This window comes from Osmerus eperlanus, chromosome 9, assembly GCF_963692335.1.
Source record: "Osmerus eperlanus chromosome 9, fOsmEpe2.1, whole genome shotgun sequence".
NCBI lineage: Eukaryota > Metazoa > Chordata > Actinopteri > Osmeriformes > Osmeridae > Osmerus > Osmerus eperlanus.
This window is the reverse complement of record NC_085026.1, coordinates 13575906-13600680: the sequence shown is the minus strand read 5'-3', so window position 1 is coordinate 13600680 and position 24775 is coordinate 13575906. Positions and strand designations below refer to the sequence as shown.

Sequence of the window (24775 nt, the reverse complement as noted above, 5' to 3'; positions counted from 1 at the left end):
CTGCTATTGTTCTGTGTATCACACTGAGCCGGGTCTCATGCTATGGAAATCACACTAACAACAACACCGGGACTGGCTGGACAAGCGTCCGCCCCTTTTCCTTCAGGCCCATTATTGGTAGACAAAGCCTGGTTCTGTTAGTGAGAAAGGTTACTATTGGTGGACAAAGGCTGGTATTGTGAGGAGAAAGGTTGACATTGGTGGTGGACAAAGCCTGGTATTGTGAGGGGAAAGGTCTGTGTTGCTTTGTGTCTAAGAAAAGGGACTGGAGCCAACATCTGTGATTTACGGTTGCTGTGTTCTTTTCTTCTGAGGAGGCACGGCAGTTTGTGTCCCTCGCCGCCCTGCACCACCGGGGGGGGGGGGGTGTTGGTGTGATGGTCTGCATCACCAGGTGGTGTTGGTGTGATGGTCTGCACGACCCGATCCCCTCCCACGCAGATGAGTGGTGAGTCAGCGGGAAAACCTCAGCCCCTGCTCAGCTGTTAGGGCGAGGCTCGTGGAGATGGAGGGAATCAGCTCCCTGGGAGGGGATGGAGGGAGGAGGATGGAGGGAGGGAGGGAGGAGAGTGGTTGATGTGGCCACAGGCCTCATTGTCAGTGTGAAAAATTTGAGAGATTAGAGAGAGAGAGAGAGAGAGAGAGAGAGAGAGAGAGAGAGAGAGAGATGAGAGAGAGAGTGAGAGAGAGAGAGAGAGAGAGAGAGAGAGAGAGAGAGAGATGAGAGAGATGGAGAGAAAGTGGGTGTTGCTGTGTGGCTATAACTGGTTGACCCCCTCACTGACCTCAGGAAGGATGAGACTGACAATGTCAGTTTTTTAAAATCTCATTGCTTCTCCTCTTCTCTTCTCCTGTCTTCTCTTCTCTCTCTTTACCCGCCACACACACCTCAGCTGTAGGGGTACGCCGAGGCAGAGTGAGTCAGCTAGACAGAGGCTCTGTGGAGTTAAAGAGCGTTTCATGTTTTATTCATGAGGTGGCAGTGAGGCACAAAGACATAAAGAGAGTCTCCTGTGCTTTGATCATGAAGCTGCCACATGCTGCATGCTTTCATCCCATCCCTGCCCACTGTCCTGCACCCGAAGAACAGAGGGGGAAATGGTGTGTATGTGTGCATGTCTGTGAGTGTACTGTATTCGAGTGTGCATTGTACGTGTGTGTGGTAATAAGCTTGTAAAAGGGGGAAAGGGTGTGTGGAGGGGTTAAGAGGAGAAAGCCTCATCTTCTTGTGTCTAGAAAGGAATCCGACAAGACAGCGTGGCATCAGTGTGGCATCAGGAGAGGACGTGTGGTAGAGGGGTGTTTCTCTTCAGGAGTGGCTACCAGGCCACAGGATGGCTGACGGGAGAACTACGTCTCCCACAATGCCCCACGCAGACAGGCGCAAATGCCTCAGTCCTCTGATTGAAGCGGGAGCTCAGGTGTGGGAGAGAGAGAGAGTACAAAAGAGTGGGGACACACACCAAGCATGGGGGAGCGTACCTGGCACAAACTGAGTTCGATGCCAGAGGAACTTTTATCTTGCGTATATCGTTCGTAGGATCTAAATGAGGAGCAACTTTATGAAGCCTATGTTTTGCTTTAAAATAACTTATGTTTGTTTCCTGAAATACTTTTTTTTGTTGGTGAATAAACCGGTTTCTTTGTTTGAACGCACTTTTGCCTGCTATGTCCGGTTGTGACGCACTGCCCTACACCCCGCTTAGAGGCACAAAGAAGCACTAACACTTCCTGTTGACTTCCTGGGGGTGCTGTTTGACAGACAGGGATTCCAGGAGGAACCACAGTAGAAGTCAGCTTTGCAAAGACTACACTCCACCTCTACTAGAATACGGGTGTCCAACTATTTTGCTGTATCCAGTGGAGATGTCGGGCTAGTGATAACAGGTGATTGTGTCAGCAGTTGTATCTTTTCAATTCTAGTGTTAGTGCTGTCTCTCTGTAGTGTGGTTGGAGAGCAGGGTTCCAGGCTCCATCCAGCAGCTTCTGTCTCAGACTGGGCCTTTGTCTCCAGACAGCAGCTTCCTTTCTCACTGACCTCCACGACCCCGGGCCAAGCAGCTTCTAAAGATCCAGAAGCTCCTCTTCACCTAGAGTCAGACAGGAGTCCTAACTCGTATAGCGGTGTCCTAACTCCGACCCATGGCCTCTAATGAAGTTCTCTGCTGAGCCTTGTGTGTGGCTGAAAGGTGGGGAGGATGAACGCCCCTCCCCCCCGGCCCCCAACCCCCCGCCCCAGTTGAGCACTGGGCAGTAAGCCCCCCTCCGGTCTCCAGTGGAGCGTTGGTCTCTAAGGTACAGTAATGGCTGTAATCATTAACGGAGGATGCCAGATGAATATAAATCAGGGTGGATGGAGGCCACGGGAACTCTCTAGGTTTGTGTGTGTGTGTGTGTGTGTGAGAGAGAGAGAGAGAGAGAGAGAGAGAGAGAGAGAGAGAGAGAGAGAGAGAGAGAGAGAGAGAGAGAGAGAGAGAGAGAGAGAGAGAGAGAGAGAGAGAGAGAGAGAGAGAGAGAGAGAGAGAGAGAGAGAGTGAGTGAGTGCTGTCCCAGCCTCCCCTGTAGCCTACTAGTGTGCTGTTTCTCACATTCACACATCTCCTCTCCAGCTTCTCCTAATATTCTCCTCATTATCCTCCAATCTTCCTGCCTTTATTTACTCTATTTACAGTAATAACTTACTTTTAGCAGTTTCATTCCAGTGTTCATTTTGTCTGTGAAATTAATGGAGATCACACATTATGCTGTTTAGTTTCCTCTCCAGACTCCAGAGCTTATCTTTGACCAGGCAGTCTTGATTGAGGCCAGAACCTACATGATACAAACACTCATGTGGTTTTCCTTCATTAACAGCTGCAACCCCCCCACCCCCACCCCCTCTCCTTACCCCTTTGAACACACACACACACACACACCCTGCATAATTCATCAGGCAGTTATTACAGGTCTCCAGAGAAACACAAAAGTAATTTGCATGCATATTTCATCATCCTTATCATGGTCATCACCAGGCGCGTGCCTCTGACATGACGTTGTGTGTGGGTTCGACCCTGGAGCTGACACACCCCGTAGCGGGAGCTTCCAGACTCCAGGACTGACGGGCAGAATATTACCATGATGAGACAAGCTCATAAATATACAGCTGCATATAGACAGACACACGGACGTAATAGTGAACAGATTTAACATATTGGGCTCATTATTTAGGTGTGTGTGGTGTGATGTGTGTATGTGTGTGAGTGTGCATGTGTGCACGTGTGTGTATCTAGATGACGGTGTAGTTTAAGCCTACGTAGCTGACAGACTGCTTTGCACCAGTGTAGCAGAGGGTCAGAATTAGCCCTATATCCGTGTGTGTATGTGTGCATGTGTATGTTATCGAGTGTAAATCAATTCATGTGGTGTGTGTGTGTGTGTGCAGATGACAGCGCGTCTGCTACCAGCAGCATGGAGGTGACGGACCGTCTGGCTTCTCTGGAGCAGAGGGTCCAGATGCAGGAGGATGAGATCCAGCTGCTCAAGTCAGCCCTGGCCGACGTGGTCCGGAGGCTCAACACCTCAGAGGAGCAGCAGACCCTGCAGACACGCAGAGGGCCCACCAAAGGTAACACACACACACACACAGAAACCAGGAACACACACAGACACACACACGTCTCTTTACGGTCCTTTTTTGCCTTTCTCCTCTCTTTATCTCCCTCTGTCTCTGCCTGAGTCTCCTACTGAACTCTCAGCTTCCTGGAGATGTCTCCACCTGGTCTAGTCTCTCCTCGTTCAGACCCATAACATGGTTCTCCTCTCCTCTTTCACCTCATCCTTTTCCACCTACTGCCCTCCTCCTCCTCATCTTCTCCTCGTCCTCTTCCTCCTGACCTCATGTTCTCCTCTTCTCCCTCTTCCTGTCCTCCTCTCATGTGTTGTGTACGTGTGTGCGCTAGAGGTGGCAGGGATGAGAAAGTCCCCCTCAGCAGACGGCAATGCTGGGAAGACAGGTAGGCCACTTAACACAGGCTTCCTGCAAACACTCAACACTGAGACTGGCCTGATCACTGCACCATGGGGCGGCTGTGGCTCGGGGGGTAGAGAGGGTCGTCCACCAATCGCAAGGTTGGAGGTTCGATCCTCGACTCCTCCAGGCCATGTGTCGAAGGGTCCCCGAGCAAGACACTGAACCCCAAGTGGCTCCTGATGGGCAGGCTAGCGCCTCGCATGGCAGTTCTGTGTGTCTGGTCCCTCTGTCATTGGCCTGATCCCTCACATGTTGTCACACTCACTTTTTAGTGCACTGTTATCACTGCTGTTTCCTTTTCCTCTCCTCCACTCTTCCTCACCTTCTGGGGTTTTCTCCTCTGTTCTTTACCTCTCTTCCCCTCTGCTCCTCCTTTGGTTCTTCTGTCAGTGCTGTCACATGTTTAGTCTCTCTCAGCCCCTGGGAGACAGAGGCTGACTCATACTCTGCCTTGACACACATACACACACAGACTCAAAACTCTCTCTGCACCACACTGTTTGATCTAATACTGCTGGGTTGTCTCCCGGTCGGTCCTGCCAAGATGCTGTAGTGTTTAGCCACAAACACACACATACACACACACATACGCCTGCCTCCCAGGCAGCCAGGGCAGCAAGGCAGCCAGGCAGCCAGGCAGCCAGGCAGCCAGGCAGCCAAGCCAGCTACTCAAACCATAACAGAACCTTGAAGCTTCATCTGCAGTGATAAATATTTCATGGCTGCTGTTTCTCGCACACACACAGGCCTCCTGTGCGTTCCCCAGGGCTGCTCTGCTGGCGTCTGCTGCAGACGTCTCGAACCACGTCGCAGCCAGCCGACTCCAGCTGCATTTCCGTGCATGTGCTAGACTCTCATGTTTGTGTGTGTTTGTGTCCTACAGCCAGACCAATGATACCCGCGCTGCCCTTGCGACCAACAGTCAACAATGGCACAGTCCTACCAAAGAAAGGAGGCGGGACTCTGCCATCGCCCTCTGGTGGACGGAAGGACTCTGGCCCACCGTCTAACAAAAGGTGCATTCCTTAAATCCCCTCCTCTCCGCAATTTTATTCTCTTCTCTCGTCAATGAACCAGAGCTCACCTGACCTTTGCTTGTGTCAAGTCTCATTGTCAATAAATATGTGTATCAACTCAGTTGAATGGCCTCCCGGGGTACAGGAGCAGTGTGGTTGTGGCTGCTCCTTCCTCCTCGACCTCCTTCATGACTGCCCCTCCACAGACAGAGCCTCTGCTGTTCAGAACATGGTAGAGCAACGAAAGGACAGCGCGGTCACACTGTCTCTGCTCTTCTGCTCTGGCATTTAGACTGGGAGGCAGGGAGGGTTGTGTGTGTGTGTGTTGTAATGAGGGAAGCGCAGGTGATCCATCTTCTCTGTCAGAAGGACAATAGTAGCCCATATCTGGTCACGGCCGGAATGACATTATCATAATCAGACAGAGAGATGAGCTTATAGACTTTCTGAGAGAGCGTGTGCGTGTGTGTGTGTGTGTGTAGGGAGGTTAGCGAATACCTCTCTCTAGGCTGAATCAATATCTGTAAGCTGATCCCTAGCAGACCCAAGGGCCAGGCTATCTTAGGGGCTGTGTCAATAGGAGTGCTCCTGACAGGAGATCACTATGGAGTCTGTATCCAACTCTCAAAATGCAAATAGCAGCTACTGCCTTCCCCATCTGCCACTCCCAGCCTTCTTGCACTGGCTGCTGGACTGACTCGTGGCCGCTATTGAACAGACACTTGACCTCCCCCTCCTGCCTGTGTTAACGTCAGTGTAATCCTTCCGGAAGAGGACGTCTCCAGGGGTTTAAGGAAGCAACCGCTGCGTCTCTGTTGACCTTGGCGGCGGTTGTTTGTCTCTTTGGCTCTCGTGTTGACCTCCTCTTGTTGGTCTTTCTTTTCCTCTCTCTCTCTCTCCCTCTCTCTCTTTTCCTTTGTCTCCGACCGTGTCTCCTGCACTCGACACAGAGAAACGTTTTCCGCTCTGCAAGGTTCTGTTTGGAACCCTAAATGGTTCTTTCCGACCTCAAACAGGATCCCTATGGAGCTGTGAACATTTCCAGAGGGCTCCTCCTGTGTACACAGGCAGAGGGAATTCACTTGTGTGTCACTTGTCCTGTATTTGTATGTCTATCCTTCCTTCTGTCCTGACTCATGCCTCTGCCTTGCTTCCTCCTGTTCCTGCCATCCTGTCTTCTGTCCCGTGTCTGTCCTGACGTCTGTTCTTGTCCAGTCTGTCCTCCGTGTCTGGCTCCACCAGACTTCTCTACGTCCCCCTCAGGTGAGACCAGCTGTGGTAAAGGTCAAAGTGTGACATCCTCCTCTGTCCTCCTCTGTCTCCTCCTCCTCTCCTTCTCCTCATCTCCTCATCCTCCCCTGAGTGAAAACTAAGTCATCCCCAGTCGTGAGTCAGCTCCTCCTCAGGCTCTGTGAGTGAACACACCCTGCAGGCCTCCACACCCTGCAGGCCTCCACACCCTGTAGGTCTACACTCCCTGTCACTTGATTTATCCAGCAGTAACATGAGTGGCAGAGGAAGTATAAATCAATTTCTCTGGCGAAACACAGAGAAAGTTTTGCTGTGAGGATTAGACTCCCATCCGCATTAGCTTCTTATTCATGTTTATTTACGCTGGGTAGTCTGAGAACCTGATCTTATTTACCACAACAGGCTGAAAGAACACACGTCCCCCCTGTGGTCCAGGGCCAACAACCTACAGTCATTGTCCACAGAGCGGCAGCTTAGCCTGGCTTACCCCGATAAACAGCCCCCCCCCACACACACACTCACACACACATAATACACACATATAAACCCACTCCCACACACACAAACAGCGCTTGTTTCAGGGGGATAGACAGAGTCAGGTCTGAATGGGCTCTGCTCACGTGGAAAGGATTAGACCTGAGCCTGCGAGCCAATGAAGTGCTGACAGGGGGCCTTTCCTTTGTGGCAGGCATCTGACTGGGCAGCCCGCCCCCCCAGCCCCCCGGCCCCCCGGCCCCCCTATCGCTGCCACAGAGATGAGCACACCCCTCGCAGCAGGGGCACGAGACCAGAAATGTTGCTCTATTCAAGTGTCTCTCTCACTCCATCCCCGTTCTCTTTTCGTTTTTCTCCCCCTCCCTCTCTTCCCTTTTCTGTCACTCTCATTTCTCTCTCGTCACCAATTTCTCGCCCTCCAACTGTTTATCTCGCCATCTGGATTATAAGGATGGTCCAAACTGTGATATTGACTCAGTAACCTTGGAGACCGTGGGGTGAAGTGAAAACAAGAGTGTTTTAACAAATAAAAGGCTGTTGGAAGTGATCTCTCTGTGGTCACAGTCCTCCAGCCCATGCTGTATAGTTCCGTATGGAGGTTCCTCGGACGCTGTGCGACGGTGTGTGACGTTGTGTGACGTTGTGTGACGCTGTGTGACGCTGTGTTTCCCGCCTGCACAGCACCGTGCGGAGAGCCAACTCCAACGAGCACGTCGGGGCGGGCACACGGAAGGACAACGGCGATGGCAAGAACAACCGGACACGCGCCGGATCCACCGGGAGCAACTCCAGCGGCAAGCGAGCCAGTGAAAGGTACAGTAACTCTGCTACCATGACAGAGATGGAGAGGAGTATGGAGAGACAGAGAGAGAGAGAGAGTTAAGATCACCTGCAGTATGTGATGATTGGTGCCAGACTGGACTGTCTGAAACACTGTTGACTCTCCATTCTCTGTCCCCTGCAGTAAGCCGAAGGAGCCAGTCTTCAGTACAGGTAAGCCAGTGCACTCATCCCAGTGTATTGCTGAAACAGAGCAATGCTTTTCCTGGTGCTGTGGTGTGCTTGACAACAGGTGGTGTGTCATCACATGATAAATGTTCCATCAACTTTGATCCTCTAGCCAATAACCAGCCACCCCTTCCTAGTTAACCAATCAGCATTGTCCTTCACCTTCTGACAGTCTTCCGTCATTCATCAACCATCCACTAATCCTTTTCTCATTATATAATCTGATCATGATTTCAGTTTGAATATTTGTTTTAGCTTTATATAATTTTTGTGTGTTTTGAATGTTTTTGTTTTGTTTACAAAGAACATATTGAGGGGCAGTTATCTAAAAGTGTCCGAGCTTGCTCCTCCTTCATGCCCCCTGCCTGTGTCAGGGACTGTGTCAGGGACAGTGTCAAGGACTGTGTCAGGGACTGTGTGCGGGGACAGTGTCAGGGTCTGTGGCAGACAGCAGGGGAGGTTACGATGTGAACCCACCACAACTGTGACCAACAAGGTCCTACTAACATAACATGTGACTCCACCACAGTGTGGTTCAGTTTGGTTCCTAGAACCAACACTGCCAGGGGGAAGATGCAGATATCCATGGCCGTATTTGGACACATTTACGTCTTATCGTATACATAATATTGTATTCGATCACTTCAAACATCTCTCATGGTTTTTCTAAAGAGGAGATCACTAACAGGGACATACACTAGACTGCGCCCGCATCACTACGGCAGATTCAATATGACACCAGGGGAAAGTAGGGAGAAGTTCCATATCAGGGTGACCAGGAACGTAAGTCCATGCTCACCTGGACCTTCTGTCTCTCTCTCATCCGACAAGGGATGCGACGTGTCACCCACTGCAAAGGTAGGCTCCTGTCCCCTTGTCCCCTAACCCCCTCACCTGGACAGCTCTCTGGACATGATACCACTGAAAGGCCTTAAACTGGTCCATATTCTGTCCCTCACTGCCCTCTAAGGGCAAAAAGTTGTATCACAGTGCCACAAGTGAAATAAACACAGTAGTATGCAGATACACATGACTGGTCTGAATTAGGATCTTAGCACCTGGAGTCTATGGGACTCCAGGTGCTAAGATAACTAAGATAACTGTTAGTTATCTTAGTTGTCCTGTGTAAGTATCTGACCTGGCCTTAGTGAACACAAATCCTATGCACAGAGAGCTGTTCTTGGACAAGGGTTGGAGTAGGGTGGACAAACCTGACTGTGTTAGTAACTCTACCCGCAACACTAGACATTTGCACAAGTGGACTAACACACATACACACTCATACACACAGGCACACACACACACTCATAAATACACACACACTTACACACACACACATTCCAAAACACTTTGAAAGGCTCTAATCCACACTGAGTGGCCTGGCCTGATTGTGCGTGTAGTTATTGATTGCAGTGTTGCTAGCCTACTTCAGCTTAAGCCCAAATTGCCACTCTCTCGTGTGTGTGTGTGTTTTTGTGTGTGTGTGTGTTTGTGTGTGTGTGTGTTTGTGTGTGTGTGTGTGCTTGTTTGCTAAGCCACAGCCCACTGCACCCAGCGCTTGGTCTCAGTCACCATAGAAACCACATAAAAGGTTTTCATTCCTTCCTCCTGCGTTCTTAGCGGCCTCTCTTCAGAACACCCAGATAGATCTGACGGGGCTCTGATCATCTAATCTCACTGGACCATTTGCACTACAAGGCTTCCTTATATCCTCATTTTCAGCCTTCAGAAGTGTCATCTGGAGAAACTAAAAAAGACCCTTGTTTGGGAAAGACTTTAACCCCCTATTTTGACGATCTGAAACGCAAGTATCAAAACGCAAAGCGCAAGTAACTTTGTGGGCGGGACTCCGGCTCGGTTGCTATTTTGCCGGCGGGATAAATGACTTTGCCTGACGCAAATCTAAAATGGGTAGGTCCGAAGTAGCTACATTACTAATGGGTGTGGTTTGGGCGTAACGTGCAATAAACCAATCAGAGCGTCATCTCACATTCCCTTTAAGAGCAGCGCTTGTTCCATGGCGGATTGCTATTATAACGGCGGATTTGCCAGGCGCACGCCAGGAGCGGTTCACAGCCAAGGAGACCGACGTTCTAGTCAGGGCCGTAACAGATAGATAAGTGACATTGTATGGGAAAGGCAGAGCAGTTTTCTCATTGCACGAAATTGCCCGCTCATGCTGCTCATTCAAATTCTTATTCTTATTTTTATATAGCCTACCCTATATTTTATTTTTTAAATTGTTTAGTTCTTGGAATTAGTTTAACTATTGTACTTTTTTACTTAATTTAAGACCCGTATGTTTATTGTTTGCACCTTCCTGCCACAGTAAATTCCGTGTTTGTGTAACATAGGCTACATGGCGAATAAACCGAATTCTGATTCTGATGGAGATGGGAGAAGAAACCCACCCAAATTAGCTTCGGTTAAACAGGCGTGGGAGAAAATCGCCACAATTGTTACAAATCATGTTCACATACATAGAGATTTCTCATGAACATCTTTTTATAATCATTGAAGAAATGTAACACGCCATAAATCAAAACAATGTAACGTAGCTTTGCAGAAAGAAGACCCTGGCCTCGCCAGCAGTGTGCAAGGACCAAGCTTGCGCCCTTAAAATAGCATCTGAATAATGCGCCATTGACTTTAGACCACGTTTTTCCTGGTCAGTGGCGGAATTGTTTTTCGGAAACTGCAAAATAGCACCAGGGAACGTTTGCGCCGGAACACGCCTCCTTTTTCGCTGAACCGCCCACGGGAGCGCAAGGTCATTTCGACGTGCGTCTGTGGAGGGAAAAGTCCGCTTTGCGTCGAGTGCAAACTAAGAATGATACTTGCGTCGTTGACAAAGTCAATTGCGCTGGGTGCAAGATCGGGCCCTAAGAGTTTAAATCCATAGTAGTTTAACCTCAAAGTCCAGACTTTGTCCCTCCCTACAGGGTCTTGAGGATGATCAAACCGGATAGATTGGGGTTGTTCATCTATTAAACTTTTGCGCAGCTCTTGCGTTAGCCTGAGCACAGAACCGTGGTGTTTTTACTTTGTGAAGCAACTGTGTCGAATATTTACGTCACAACAGATTATGAAGCTGTTAAAATATCGATACTATAATTTGTTTTTTTTTAATTCAAATTCCCCCGGGCCCTGGGAAGAGGCCCCGGGGAAGACCCAGGACACGCTGGAGGGACTATGTCTCTCGACTGGCCTGGGAACGCCAAAACAAACACCAAAAATTAATCATAAAACAGACAACAAAGACATGTATTCAGTTCAGATCCCACCTGAACCCCCCTAGCCTGAAGCTTCCCTAGATGGCTCGTTTGGTGACTGGCATTGCCTTGTTTCTACGTGGTAGTGCTGATAGCCGATGTAGCAGATGGTTTGTTTATTCCAGACATCTAACGTCAGTAACTCTGTTCTGCCAACCCCTTCTCCTTTCACCCATATGGCCCTCTCCAACTCTCCCTACTGTGTTCCTCTCCAGTCACAGTCCAGATCTATCTCAGTCGCCCCTCCAAGCGGGCAGGACCAGCAGACACGCCCAAATCATGCACTGTCACCGTTTCTGGCCGCCCCACCCTTCTGTCTCCGCCCGTGTCCAAAGCGGCCCCTTTGTCAGAAAAGGGCGGGGCTAAGGCACCAGTGAGGAAGCCTCCCACCTTCACCCTCCCCCTGAAGAAGTCTGCCAGCCAATCCTCATATTCCCCTCTAGACACGCCCAGCTACCGTACTCCAATCAAATCACCCAGCCAGTACTTCCAGATTTGCTACTGAGGCAAAGAGTCAGGACCAGCTAGATGGCAACTCTGATCTCTGCTGTAATGTTTGGTGCTGTTATGAAATGTGTCCAGGGAAGTCAGGATGAGACAGATTTCTCTCTGTCAGCTGGGCCCTTCCTAGCCTCTGTGAGCTGTGGACTCTTCTAGCTAGGAATGTGAAAACACTTCTTCTTTACTTTTTGTCTCACGTTATCTTGTGTTTTTGGCATGTTTTTGCTTGACAAACATCGGCATGTTTCTATTTAGTGATGTTGTTTATTGTTTGACTGTTTGATTGTTTTGTTCTTTCTCTTCTGCTGAACTTTACCATCCGTCAAGTCCTGTCTGTTCAAGCGCCGTAAAGCTTCTCAATAACACAGACTTCTCTTTGTTTTTCACTGTCATCAGAATTTGAAATAACTAATAAAAAGCCTTTCAAAAGCTAATATTTCTTGACTGATCATCCTTTCATAACATCTCTTTTTGATTACTCCACATCCTGTTTTTCGTACTCTCTCATTCTTACTCATTCCTCTCCATCACCACTCACCACTCTGTAAATCCCATTATCTTCATCAATTCATACCTCGCATACAGAACTGAGCACGTTTGAAGAGCCTGTTGTTGTCCATCAGGCGCCTGTACTCTTGGCTGTACTCTGAACGTGTGTTGTTATTCTTCTAGAGGAGGGTTATGTGAAAATGTACTTGAAGGGGCGCCCCATCACCATGTACCTGCCCAAGGATCAGCTAGACACCTACTGCCTGGAGGCCAAGGCTGAACTGCCGAGCAGGAAACTCAAACTGGACTGGGTGTATCCTTCCATACACTTGTGTGTGTGTGTCAGAGAGAGTGTGTGTGTGTGTGTGTGTGTGTGTGTGCGTGTGTGTGTGTGTGTGTGTGTGTGTGTGTGTGTGTGTCAGAGTGTGTGTGGGTGTGTGTGGGAGTGTGTGTATGGGAGACCTGTATAGAATAAGGAAGTTAATGTTTTGTGCTTGCTTGTAAGTGTATGAATGTACACCATCATAGACGTCACAGCTACAGTTGTTCTGTTATATGGTGATCTATTGAATGATTCGAGGAATATGGTCAATTGTCAAAGAAGTTTATTCATTTAGATCTATCTTTGTTAGTTATGTTGGTGCAGTCAGTGTGGTCAAATAAGTTACATTAAAGTATGATAGATACCGTATCATCATAGGAATCTACAGCATTGTTACAAACTACTTTGTATTGTAACCATTTATACTGATCTTACTTGTTAACGTGCAAGATGACTGTGAACAGTTGGGATACAGTATACATTTAGTAAATCACGTATGGATGTATGTCCAGTCCATGTCCTTTGGTAGGAAAGTCTTTTCCTGAGAATGGCCGTGTTCAGGTATGGTTACCGTGGTCGCGACTGTCGTTCCAACCTGTACCTGCTGCCCACGGGGGAGACGGTGTACTTCATCGCCTCTGTGGTCGTCCTCTACAATGTGGACGAGCAGCTGCAGAGACACTACACTGCACACACCGATGACATCAAGTGGTGAGACACACACACACCGATGACATCAAGTGGTGAGACACACACACACCTGTGTTAAAGCAGGCAAGGAGTCTGCGTTTCGGGATGAAAGTGCACAATAACTTTACTTAGAAATAAACATGATACAGAACAAAGGGCAAACGCCACACGGCCGATAACAAAACAAAGAATAAGACTTCACCATCCTATTAAGTCAACACAAAACAGGTGCGTCTAATATTCTGGTGACACAGATCGGCGCTCAGACACCGTGTGACCCGTGACAACACCAATACACACACATTCATGCAGGCTCACACTACACTGCACACATCGATGACATCAAGTGGTGACACACACACACACACCAATACACATTCAAGCAGACTCACACATTCACTTAAAAATGTTCATGCTGAAAAAGTACTGATATTTTCTATTTATTGAGCTAAATGCTAGCACTTATACATGCTCATTTTGTAAATTGTAATTTAATTCAGTCTTTGTGATTTCATATCCAGTTCACTTTTAAGTAATGTAAAAACCTAAACAGCCGAATGCACAAAAAATGCAAACATAATCTCTGTAAAATAGATACTGATTCTATAAAAAAATATATGGATTTACATGTATATATATGTTGATATACAAAATTTTTTAAAATATAAATGTTTGGGTCCAGGCCAATCAGTCTGGATTCCAACAAACTGCATTGTGAATGTATCTACTGACAGTACAAGTGATTCACACAATATTAAGATAATAGCCACATAGTATATCATGATAGATCATAGCACTTAAAAGCAATATTATAATATGTCTGGTTTCTCACAGAAAGGCCTGATGTTAGACGAACAGTATGAACTGAGTTCTTGGTTTGGCCCAAACACCGCGCAGGCGGTGTCAATGATCGATGATGGGGATACCCAGTATGCAGGGGTGAGATGATATACCCACATCAACCCACTTTTTCTATTTTTCTTCAGACCAATCCATGCATCGTTGCGACACATGTTGATGAAGTCCTTTTCCTCTGGGCTGTTTACGATCACCAGGTCTCCCCCTTCCCTCTTACAGTACTCCCTGCCACTATTCCAGTCGCTACGCAATGGGCCAATATGGTAACAGCTGGAGCGAAACCTTCGCCATCCCTCAGGGCACGACGTCTTGGGTCCCTGGTTATTCTCAGGTGGATGTGTGTTATTGTGGCTCAGACGCAGGATAATGTTGAGAGAAGCCTGGAGGATGCAGAGGACTGCCATGGTCCCAGCCACCATCCTGTACACTCTCCTCCCTGAGTGAGGGGAGGACTCCCCTGGGTTCTGGCTCTCTGTCCTTTGGTCAGGGATGTTTACATAGTCACCCATCTCTACGGCTGAAGCTCCAACCATAACTCTGTGTGGTAGTACAGGTCCCAGTGAAGGTCTGGTCTAACTGCTGAAAGGGTTTTGCTTTGAAGCACGCTTCTTTTCTTTTTAAGCTGTCGTGAGCATTATGGTCATGATGACTCATGGTGAGTCATGGTTGAGTCATGACTATCCAGCGAAGATGTCGACATTGTATCTTAGGTGTAATGTTTGTGTTATAGTGGAAATATACTATCTCTATCTTACTCTCTTTCTCTCTTTCAACCTGTTTCACAATCTCCAGCCTGGCTGTCCATCCTGATAAGATTACCATAGCAACAGGACAGGTTGCAGGCACCTCCTCTGAAGGCAAAGTAAGAGAGATTTTCTGCATCTGTTCCTGTCTAAGACTCTCTTAAACTTTACCTCTCTAATACTCTACCTTTGTAATACTCTTCTGTAATACTCCATCTTTTGTCCTTACCTCTCTAATACTCTTCTCATTGTCCTGACCTCTCTACCTCTAATACTCTACCCCTCTTTTATCCCACCTCTTGTCCGCACCTCTCTAATACTCTTCCTTTTGTCCTCCTGCGATCAATGCTTCCAGTTTTTTAACTGGTATTTACCTAAAGTGTACTATCTTGATGTCAGCATGTAATTTACTGATGTTTTATTTCAATGCTAACTTTAATAGACAGTAGAGTGTCCTCCATGCTTACAGTGTGTGTGTGTCCTGTTAGCAGCTGCCTCCTCATGTACGTGTGTGGGACTCTGTGAGCCTGAATACCCTGCATGTCCTGGGGACAGGATTCTTCGACAGGGCCCTGGTCTGCCTGGCCTTCTCCAAGTCGGTACGCTACACATCCACACATCCACACATCCACACAGTCACACATCCACACAGTCACACATCCACACATCCACACAGTCACACATCCACACAGTCACACATCCACGCAGTCACACATCCACACAGTCACACATCCACACATCCACACAGTCACACATCCACGCAGTCACACATCCACGCAGTCACACAGTCACACATCCACGCAGTCACACATCCACGCAGTCACACATCCACACATCCACACAGTCACACATCCACGCAGTCACACATCCACACAGTCACACATCCACACAGTCACACATCCACGCAGTCACACATCCACGCAGTCACACATCCACACAGTCACACATCCACGCAGTCACACATCCACACAGTCACACATCCACGCAGTCACACATCCACACAGTCACACATCCACACATCCACACAGTCACACATCCACACATCCACGCAGTCACACATCCACGCAGTCACACATCCACACAGTCACAAATCCACACAGTCACACATCCACGCAGTCACACATCCACACAGTCACACATCCACGCAGTCACACATCCACGCAGTCACACATCCACGCAGTCACACATCCACACATTCACACAGTCACACATCCACGCAGTCACACATCCACACAGTCACACATCTACGCAGTCACACATCCACGCAGTCACACATCCACACAGTCACACATCCACACAGTCACACATCCACGCAGTCACACATCCACACAGTCACACATCCACGCAGTCACACATCCACGCAGTCACACATCCACACACTCACATAGACAACCTTCAGTCCATCAAGCTAAGGACACATCCACGCAGTCACACATCCACACAGTCACACATCCACACAGTCACACATCCACACAGTCACACATCCACGCAGTCACACATCCACGCAGTCACACATCCACGCAGTCACACATCCACACATTCACACAGTCACACATCCACGCAGTCACACATCCACACAGTCACACATCTACGCAGTCACACATCCACGCAGTCACACATCCACACAGTCACACATCCACACAGTCACACATCCACGCAGTCACACATCCACACAGTCACACATCCACGCAGTCACACATCCACGCAGTCACACATCCACACACTCACATAGACAACCTTCAGTCCATCAAGCTAAGGACACCATTGATATGTTTCTGGATTGATCTTTATGTCTGTCTGTCTGTCTGTAGAATGGAGGGAACAGCTTGTGTGTGGTAGATGACTCCAACGACCATGTGCTCTCTGTCTGGGATTGGCAGAGAGAGGAGCGGCAGGCTGAGGTCAAGGTAGGGCAACCTGAACATACGTAATATCGACAAAAAAAGGGCTGATGAAATTTCCAGAAAACCTTACAATGTATGTGTCAAGTGAACATGACTCATGTATGTGTGTGCGTGCGTCCGGTCCCAGTGCTCCAACGAGGCGGTGTTTGCTGCAGACTTCCACCCCACGGACAGCAGCCTCCTGGTCACCTGTGGGAAGTCCCACCTCTGCTTCTGGACCCTGGAGAAAGGCAGCCTGGGGAAGAAGCAGGGCCTGTTTGAGGTACGGCTCCCCTGCTCTCGTCTCACCACACCTGGGCTCTCATTTCTAAAACTGTGTGTGAGATTCATAAAAGAGTACGTTCGCACAAACGTATAAATGAGTTATATAAATGAGGCTCCTGGTCATGTAGTCAGGAAGTGGATAAGGAAGGAAGCGTCAGAAAGCACATTATCCTCGATTTTCCTGAACTTTCCCAAACTACTGGTGATTGAGCCAGAGATCCACTGAGGAAATCTGTGTGTTCCTCACAAATCACGTGTGCCATCTGATTCTTCCTGCTCTATACCATCCTTGCATATGATATACTTACATCAATAATCCCAAGTGCTGGTGTGAATGAAAGGTATTGTTACGAGTAGTACTCATAGAGTGAAGTTTGTTCCTAATAAAGAACTCTTTATTAATAACTAAGGCAAGGACATTATGTGGAAATTTCCATTCCTTAGGCTTTGTGCTTACATGCTGAGTCATCTCTTTAGTTTCAGACTAGATTCGATTGTTCTTTATTGCCTGCCCTGCTAGAGATCATAAGAGATGTGTGTTGCTTAGCTTTTGAACATGCTATCTGTTTTATCTGTTTGTTTTCTCAAGTTTACAAAGTGTTTGATGCTTTGATATTTATGTTTCTTGCAGAAACAGGAGAAGCCCAAGTTTGTCTTGTGTGTGACTTTTTCAGAAAATGGAGACACCATAACTGGAGACTCCAGTGGTAACATTTTGGTGTGGGGGAAAGGTAATGAAACCCTGCGGATGACGTGTGTGATGTTGACTCCTTAGGCTGCTCTTTGTGTGAATGTTGTCAGGAGGGTAGGGTTCATGACCTTGGTGCATGTCTGTGTGCGTATGTGGTGGTGGTGGGAACGGGGGGGAAACACCACAGACCCTGTGATGAACAAACGCTTGCCCTCATCTTTATCAACAATATTCTGTTACATCCCCTCCCTCCCTTACTCTTCCTCTCTCTCCCCTCCCTCCCTTACTCTTTTCTTCCTCTCTCTCCCCTCCCCCCCTTACTCTTCCTCTCTCTCCCCTCCCTCCCTTGCTAACAGGGACTAACCGTATCAGCCATGCAGTGCAAGGGGCTCATGAGGGCAGCATCTTTGCTCTGTGTATGATGAGGAACGGCACTCTGGTCTCTGGTGGAAAAGACCGGAAGCTTGTCTCCTGGGACGGAGCTTACCAGCAGATCCAGACTGTGGAGGTAAGGCTCTGGGCAAGTTAGATGTAGCTTACCTAGTTGCCCTTTCATCTTGTTGCCCTTTCTCATGGAGTCTTCACTGTTCACCTGTTTGGTTGGTGAGGTAAGTCAAGCAAAGAGTTTTAAAGGGACTCCAACTAAGTCTTGTCTGAGACACCTCATGTAAACAGTTACAACCTAACCCTAACATGATTCTAGCTGCTCAAGGCTTGTAGAAGTTTACATGGCTGCAGGCCTGATCTCCTTATTACTCTCAGACTCCATTATTCCCAGAAAATATGTAATAATGCTCAGTAGAATGTCCTTTGTGCTGGAGCAAGGTCATGGCCATGAGAAAAATTAAGAGAGATTCTGCACACTGAGTGCTACTAATGTGTGGGCAATATCCCTGTGAAAGTCCATTTGTTATTGTGATGAAGTGAGGTGTGTTTGTGTCTGTGAGGTGCCGGAGCTGTTCGGGCCAGTCCGTACCGTGGCGGAGGGTCGGGGGGAGAGCCTGCTCATAGGAACCACCAAGAACTTTGTCCTCCAGGGAAGTCTGGATGGGGAGTTCAGCCCAATAACACAGGTAGGCACAGAGCACCCACTGGGCCTGCTAACCCACACAAGCTTTACGCATTACGTAAAGTAAATACATTCATGTGTGTGGAGCCAGTGTGTCTGCTGAGCTCTCCTCTTCTCTCCTCCAGGGTCATACAGATGAGCTGTGGGGGTTGGCTGTCCACCCCTTGACTCATCACTTCCTCACTTGTGGCCATGACAGGCAGGTCAGCCTCTGGAATGCCTCTACCCATCAGCCCCTCTGGAACAAGACCATGGAGGTACGAAAGACAGCAGAGACCTCTGGGGCCAAGTTTGAGTTTTACAACCATAAGATATTAGCTTCATCGTTTTTACTGATCAATATGTTGCTATTTAAGGTTTATTGATATTGATTGACAATCCTGACATGAAAATTGGCTGTCTTTTTCTTGCTTCCTGTTCCAGGACGCTGCTCAATCAGCAGGCTTCCACCCCTCCGGAGCTGTGGTCGCCATAGGAACGCAGACAGGCAGGTGAGAAAGACAAAGAAGAATCTCATCGTACACATTTGCACCGATATCAATAATCAAAACGTAATTTCAAGGTACAGTAGGTTTTAGTATTAAACGTGAAATGGTAGCCCGAAGTGTCGAGGAAGATCAGTGTTGAGTTGTTTTCCAATCCCGTAGGTGGCTGGTGTTGGACTCGGAGACTAAGGATCTGGTGACCGTCCACACAGATGGTAACGAGCAGCTGTCAGTCATACGCTACGCTCCAGGTCAGTCCCTGTGATGTAGAGAGAGGCTCCATGTACCAGACCGTACTCTGGCTCGTAGCTTTCAATGCAGTGAGACGATCAAAAAGAGTAGCCTACAGGAAATCAAGTTTATTTTGACTTTCATCCCTGTCTTTTGTCCTGTGTTCATCTGCAGACGGCAACTTCCTGGCCATTGGGTCACATGACAACTACATTTACATCTACGCCGTGACTGACAGCGGCAGGAAGTACAGCCGAGTGGGAAAGTGCTCGGTGAGCGCTACTTATAGACACATACACACACACACACGCAGACGTGGACCCACACACCTCCTCAGTGTGTGTTCAGTGTTGTAGTACACCAACCCCACTCTACAACTAGCTGAGTCAGACTGATGCAGAGTATCTGAGGACTCAGGTTACTGCAGTATTTACTGTAAGATGCTCACGTTGAAACAAAAAAACATAGATAAAAAGTGCAGATCGAGCCCACTAACTATCCCACCCTTCCCCTTCCTGCCCCCCCAGGGCCACTCCAGTTTCATCACCCACCTAGACTGGTCGGTCGACTCCCAGTACCTGGTGTCCAACTCCGGGGACTATGAGATCCTCTACTGTAAGTCTGCTCACTGAAATCTCACTTAACGACTCCTAATCAAGTACAGATACTGTGTTACTTACCTATGGGGACTTATGGGGTCTATTGGAAGTTGATCAAGTTTGTGTGTGTGTGTGTGTCCAGGGATCCCCTCGGTGTGTAAGCAGGTAGTGAGTGTAGAGACCACTAGAGACATTGTCTGGGCCACCTCCACCTGTACCCTGGGTTTCCAGGTCTTCGGTAAGCTACTCTCCTCTCTTCAGATGTCAACAACTTCTTCTTCTGGTCCTCAGGAAAACAGATCTGGACTTATAAACAACATGTTTTGGCTTATAATACATTAAAAACACTCTGATTCGTGTCCTGGTGCTGATTAGGGCTGTGGCCTGACGGTTCAGATGGGACAGACATCAATGCCGTCTGCCGGTCCAATGAGAACAGACTACTGGCAACAGGAGACGACTTTGGCAAAGTCCACCTCTTCTCCTTCCCCTGCTCACAAGTCCGGGTAAGATACAGAGTCAAATGTCCATAATAGTCCGACACATTCCTAAACATGAGGGAGAGGGGGTCAAATTTAACTTATTGGTTGTATGTGTGTTCATTCTCTATTTTTCTTTGCAGTCATTCTCCACTTCATGATCTAACATCTGTGAACTTGATGTGATCTTCTGTGTCTTTCACAGGCTCCCAGCCATGTGTATAGTGGGCACAGCAGTCATGTGACCAACGTCAACTTCCTGTATGATGACAGCTGTCTGGTGTCGACAGGAGGGAAGGACATGAGTGTCATGCAGTGGAGGATAGTGTGATTGAATGGACTGAGAGCTGTAAATACTGGCAGCCTAAGAGACATACAGGCAGATAAACTGATAGATGGACGGAATTACTGACTGACAAACAGACATCTTCAGACAGATCAACGGGGACTAAGACTGTCGGACAAGAAGACAGACAGACTGACAAGAAGACAGACAGACTGACAAGAAGACAGACTGACTGACAGACAATAAGATAGACAGACAGACAGGAAGATAGACAGACATGAGTGACAGACAGACAGGAAGATAGACAGACTGACTGACAGTGGCACTTAGGGGCTCGGGTCAGATCTATGTGTGGATCAAAGGCCCCTGCACTGAAATCCACACAAGCTTGTTGTTGATGTATGGGGTTGTTGGTCTGTTGGGGCGAGGTGTGCTACTGTAAAGGGCCAGTGGTTTAGGAGTGTTACTACTAGAGGAATGGTATAGGGTACATGCATCGGGCAGTATCTATCCATGCTTTTTTCTAACTGTTCTAAAACTCTGTCTAATTTTGTATTTCACTACTCAGGAAACCACAATGAACTTAGGAGTATAAGCTCTTCCCTGTCAAAGCTTGTCATGGCTTCTCTGTCTAGTCCAACTGACACTCCTCTATAAAAAAATACACATACACTTCTATTTCCTACTGTAGGTGTGCATGATAATAAATCGTAAGATAGTCAAATCATGTGAATTGGAAAAACACACAGCACTGATTCTTGAGTAGAAAAATATTAAACATGATAATGGATTTATCAGTATTTCATCATGGTGTGAATCTTGTAGACATCTGTCAGGTCAACCCCCAGCAGTTAGTTCAGGCCAAACACTGTGATTGGGCCTTGTGAGATGCCTGGTACACCTAACATTGTCTCTCTGATGTTACCTACTAGCTATCTGGGACATTGCATGTTGTCCTCCCAGCCAATTGTTTCAACTTCAGAAGCAGACTGTCATTTCCATTTCCATCCCTTTAAAGGCAGAAGGAACATATTTAAGTCAAAATAACACAGTTAAATGTATTTACAAAAAACTGAAACCAAGCCAGTTGTTCTGCAAAAGGTCCCACTAGGCTATAACCACAACCTCTAAGCTTTAAAGAATACCATCTAGATCTCTTTCTGACTAAATACACTTGAAGCCCATCCAGACTAAATGGTTGTAATTGGTGTCACATCTGCATTTCCTCATCATAAAATGCACTATATTTTACATGTATAAATCCCAAATGGCTTTATATATGTATATATAAAGACCGGAGAGGCATGTAGGCCTACAATTCACAAAAGCTCTCAGCTTCCAAATGTTTTACTTTTTCTCAAATTACCTACCTATGTCACATCCCGAGTTCCCAGTTTTCCTATGTGATTACTTCCTGTATAGCTGTGTGCTAGTGTGTGTAAATAAGTGTGAGTGTGAGGACCAGACCACTGTTAACAGTACTTGTTTGTTGCTAGGAGGTTGCCATGTTCATTAGCTGGGAAGGATCTTGCCCTTCCTGGGATGAATGGCATCTCTGATATCCTTTAGTTTGCACTTCTGTAGGTCCAGAAAATAAGTCTACAGTGTAGTAGATTAGTAATTTTGATTTAACATAATTAATAACTTACCTGGTAACAAATGATGCCTAGTGATGCTCAGAATGATGAATTCCAAAGAGAACAAAACACTTCTAATTCTGTATTACTGTACCACAAAACTATGTCAACTAAGTAAACACCAGGTGGCCCATAGTTCCAGTTCCAGTATTGTGAATGCAAGTTTTGGATGAGATTTGTATCCAGTTCTTACCTTTTCCCTGGCATCTATATGAATAGAACAAGTGATGTACAGAGAGCTGAAAGTCAGACTCAAGCCTAAATAATTCCCTCTGTCTGCTACTGTACCACTCTTAACCATGAAGTCGTCAATAGTTTCATGCCATGTTTGTTAGAAAATGATAAAGCATGCATACACAACATACCAACATAACACCTGTTCAGGTGTGTAAAATATGTCCACAATGATAATGTAACTCTGAAGGAATTGTTTTATTAACACAGCTTTTTGTTTCTTTATAGATGATTTGGTTTGCTTTAGGGAGGATAAGTGAGATTCCTGCATAGTTGGCATGTCTGCTCAATTAGCACACAGGTCTATGGACAACGATATTGAACACTACGCCACGAAGACTGATCATGGTTGATCTGCGATTCTGATACTGTACAGCATTTGTTCGACAGTAAACTATGAGAGTGAAAATTCATTGCTGTTTGTCTTTTATTGTCCAGATATAGTGAGACACACGGTAAAGAGAGAAAGAGAGAGAGAGAGAGAGAGAGAGAGAGAGAGAGAGAGAGAGAGAGAGAGAGAGAGAGAGAGCAAGGAGAGTTGGAGAGAAAGATAGAGAGACCAGGTGTGCTTGTTCGACGCAAGTGGGCAGCATTGGGCTGTGGTCTCCCTCGCCTCACAGCGCTGTTTCATTTCTCCTGTCTTCCCACCTCACCAAATCACCGCCGCTGATGAGAAGGAAATATGGCAACAGAGAGACGGATGTCAGCCAGAATTCACCATCCTCTAATTGAGACAACCACCACGACTATCTTTTGAACATGGAATTAAGAATAGGCGCATGCAGGGAGAGAATACGGCGCGCCAAGCTTATTCGAGAGAAGGAGAAAAGCCTTGGAATCTCGCACAGCATCTCCGCTACAGACTGACACCGCGTTTACCATTTAGAAAAACACAATATAGAGGCAGTGTTTAATATTGCAGCGTATTATCTGGGGTAATTATACGGCATTTCTCTTAATATAAAGTTGAAATATCGATATTCACCTCATCATCCCCTTGAAGAAGAGACAAGAAAATGAGGTAAGCGGCTTCTGCAGCGTGCATTGGATCGGCCCGACCGCGTCACTTGTAGGAAAGCGACATGATGCTGTTGGCTATCCTATGTTTCCTAGTGAGGCGCATTTTTTCAACATATGAATGAACCATAAGAGACACAACAGAATATGTACAATAGGTGTAGTTTTAGATAATGATCACACCATGCCACTCAACCTATGGCAAATTACTAAGCAGATCATTTTTGTCGGCACACGATCTTCGTGCTTTTCATGCTGTGTCTTCATCCTGCAAATCATCTTATAAGAGTTTTCAATTCCATAGCTGTTTGTTCTATTGGGTGGTCTATAGGACCTTGCTATTGTCATGATAATATTACCATTCATGTAATTTGCCATTCCGGCTTACCTGATATTGAATGGTAAATATGACTGATGTAGCAACAACCCCTTGCATTGCAGAGGTGAGGGGGTGGGGCGACTAAGGCCTCTGATGACGCACATATGACCCTTTTGAGCATCTCACACTGTCTATAGCCACACACACAATCACACTTTATAGAAAACATGTAAGAGTAGGTCCGGTTCCTAAATAAACCCTGTTGTCATCTGGATCTGTTGTATTTTTAGGATTGTTTGTCTGCCGTCAAGCAGTATAGCCTGAGTACATCTCTCAGAATTCTCATGTGTCACTCCAACTGATTGATGCTTTGGTCTCTGATCAGCCTGTGGGACTGTTGATTTACAGCTCAGGCTGTGCCCTGCTAGGTCACACACACTGATCTGTGGAAGGGAATGGGAATGTGGTCTTCCTTCAGCCCTCACTGCTTTGGGTGGAGGACTGGGCTATTTGTGGGCACACGTAACCCAGTCACATTCCCTCATACCAACTACAGGAGCTAATGTGTCTGTCTCTGTGTGGATCTGTGAGCTATCTTCATGTCTATTTGCTTTTGTCTGTCATGACAAAGCTATGCTGTGATGTTTGTCTTCTCACACCAGCAATGCCATACCTGTATGTTCTGTAACTCAACAAACACATTTATCCCCGGGCTGTGATTCATACGTGGCTGGAATGTTGCCTCTGTCTTTTTTGGAAGCGTTCCGGGTGTCCTGTGTGTGTTTCCCAGAACTCAAGGGACGTCTTAAATCTCGAGTGGAATATGAGATGACTGGCCGTGTGGCAGGAAACAGAGGAGCTGATGATTCTATAACATGATTTATTCACCTCCAGTGCGTCCATGCA

The 24775-nt window shown here is 47.2% G+C and overlaps 2 protein-coding genes and 1 long non-coding RNA gene across 10 annotated transcripts in view; 2 read left to right on the top strand and 1 right to left on the bottom strand.

Moving 5' to 3' along the window:
* Window positions 1-21309, top strand: part of eml1 (EMAP like 1) — a 36187-nt gene extending 14878 nt beyond the window's left edge. For 4 of the 8 annotated variants that reach the window (XM_062469787.1, XM_062469785.1, XM_062469782.1 and 1 more), the window contains exons 2-23: window positions 3422-3604; window positions 4893-5025; window positions 7453-7584; window positions 7736-7764; window positions 8611-8637; window positions 12225-12354; window positions 12925-13074; window positions 14704-14773; window positions 15143-15253; window positions 16466-16561; window positions 16686-16820; window positions 17454-17553; window positions 17870-18021; window positions 18461-18586; window positions 18708-18839; window positions 19006-19073; window positions 19230-19318; window positions 19473-19570; window positions 19826-19913; window positions 20040-20135; window positions 20273-20403; window positions 20582-21309. In XM_062469787.1, coding sequence (XP_062325771.1) covers window positions 3422-3604; window positions 4893-5025; window positions 7453-7584; window positions 7736-7764; window positions 8611-8637; window positions 12225-12354; window positions 12925-13074; window positions 14704-14773; window positions 15143-15253; window positions 16466-16561; window positions 16686-16820; window positions 17454-17553; window positions 17870-18021; window positions 18461-18586; window positions 18708-18839; window positions 19006-19073; window positions 19230-19318; window positions 19473-19570; window positions 19826-19913; window positions 20040-20135; window positions 20273-20403; window positions 20582-20707 — 2402 coding nt within the window. In that variant the 3' untranslated portion in view covers window positions 20708-21309. Of the gene's footprint in view, window positions 1-3421; window positions 3605-4892; window positions 5026-6240; window positions 6289-7452; window positions 7585-7735; window positions 7765-8610; window positions 8638-12224; window positions 12355-12924; window positions 13075-14703; window positions 14774-15142; window positions 15254-16465; window positions 16562-16685; window positions 16821-17453; window positions 17554-17869; window positions 18022-18460; window positions 18587-18707; window positions 18840-19005; window positions 19074-19229; window positions 19319-19472; window positions 19571-19825; window positions 19914-20039; window positions 20136-20272; window positions 20404-20581 lie in introns of all 8 variants that reach the window. The other 4 variants (XM_062469786.1, XM_062469784.1, XM_062469789.1 and 1 more) reach the window with 3 other exon arrangements.
* A 1409-nt stretch (window positions 21310-22718) lies between these two features.
* On the bottom strand, window positions 22719-24140 carry LOC134026815 (uncharacterized). The gene is made up of 3 exons (XR_009931386.1): window positions 23939-24140; window positions 23519-23642; window positions 22719-23199 (listed from the first exon to the last, which is right to left on the bottom strand). It is a non-coding gene; the product is annotated as an uncharacterized LOC134026815 (long non-coding RNA).
* Window positions 23146-24775, top strand: part of evla (Enah/Vasp-like a) — a 22000-nt gene continuing 20370 nt past the window's right edge. The window contains exon 1 of the mRNA XM_062469791.1: window positions 23146-23554. Coding sequence (XP_062325775.1) covers window positions 23550-23554 — 5 coding nt within the window. The 5' untranslated portion in view covers window positions 23146-23549. The remainder of the gene's footprint in view (window positions 23555-24775) is intronic.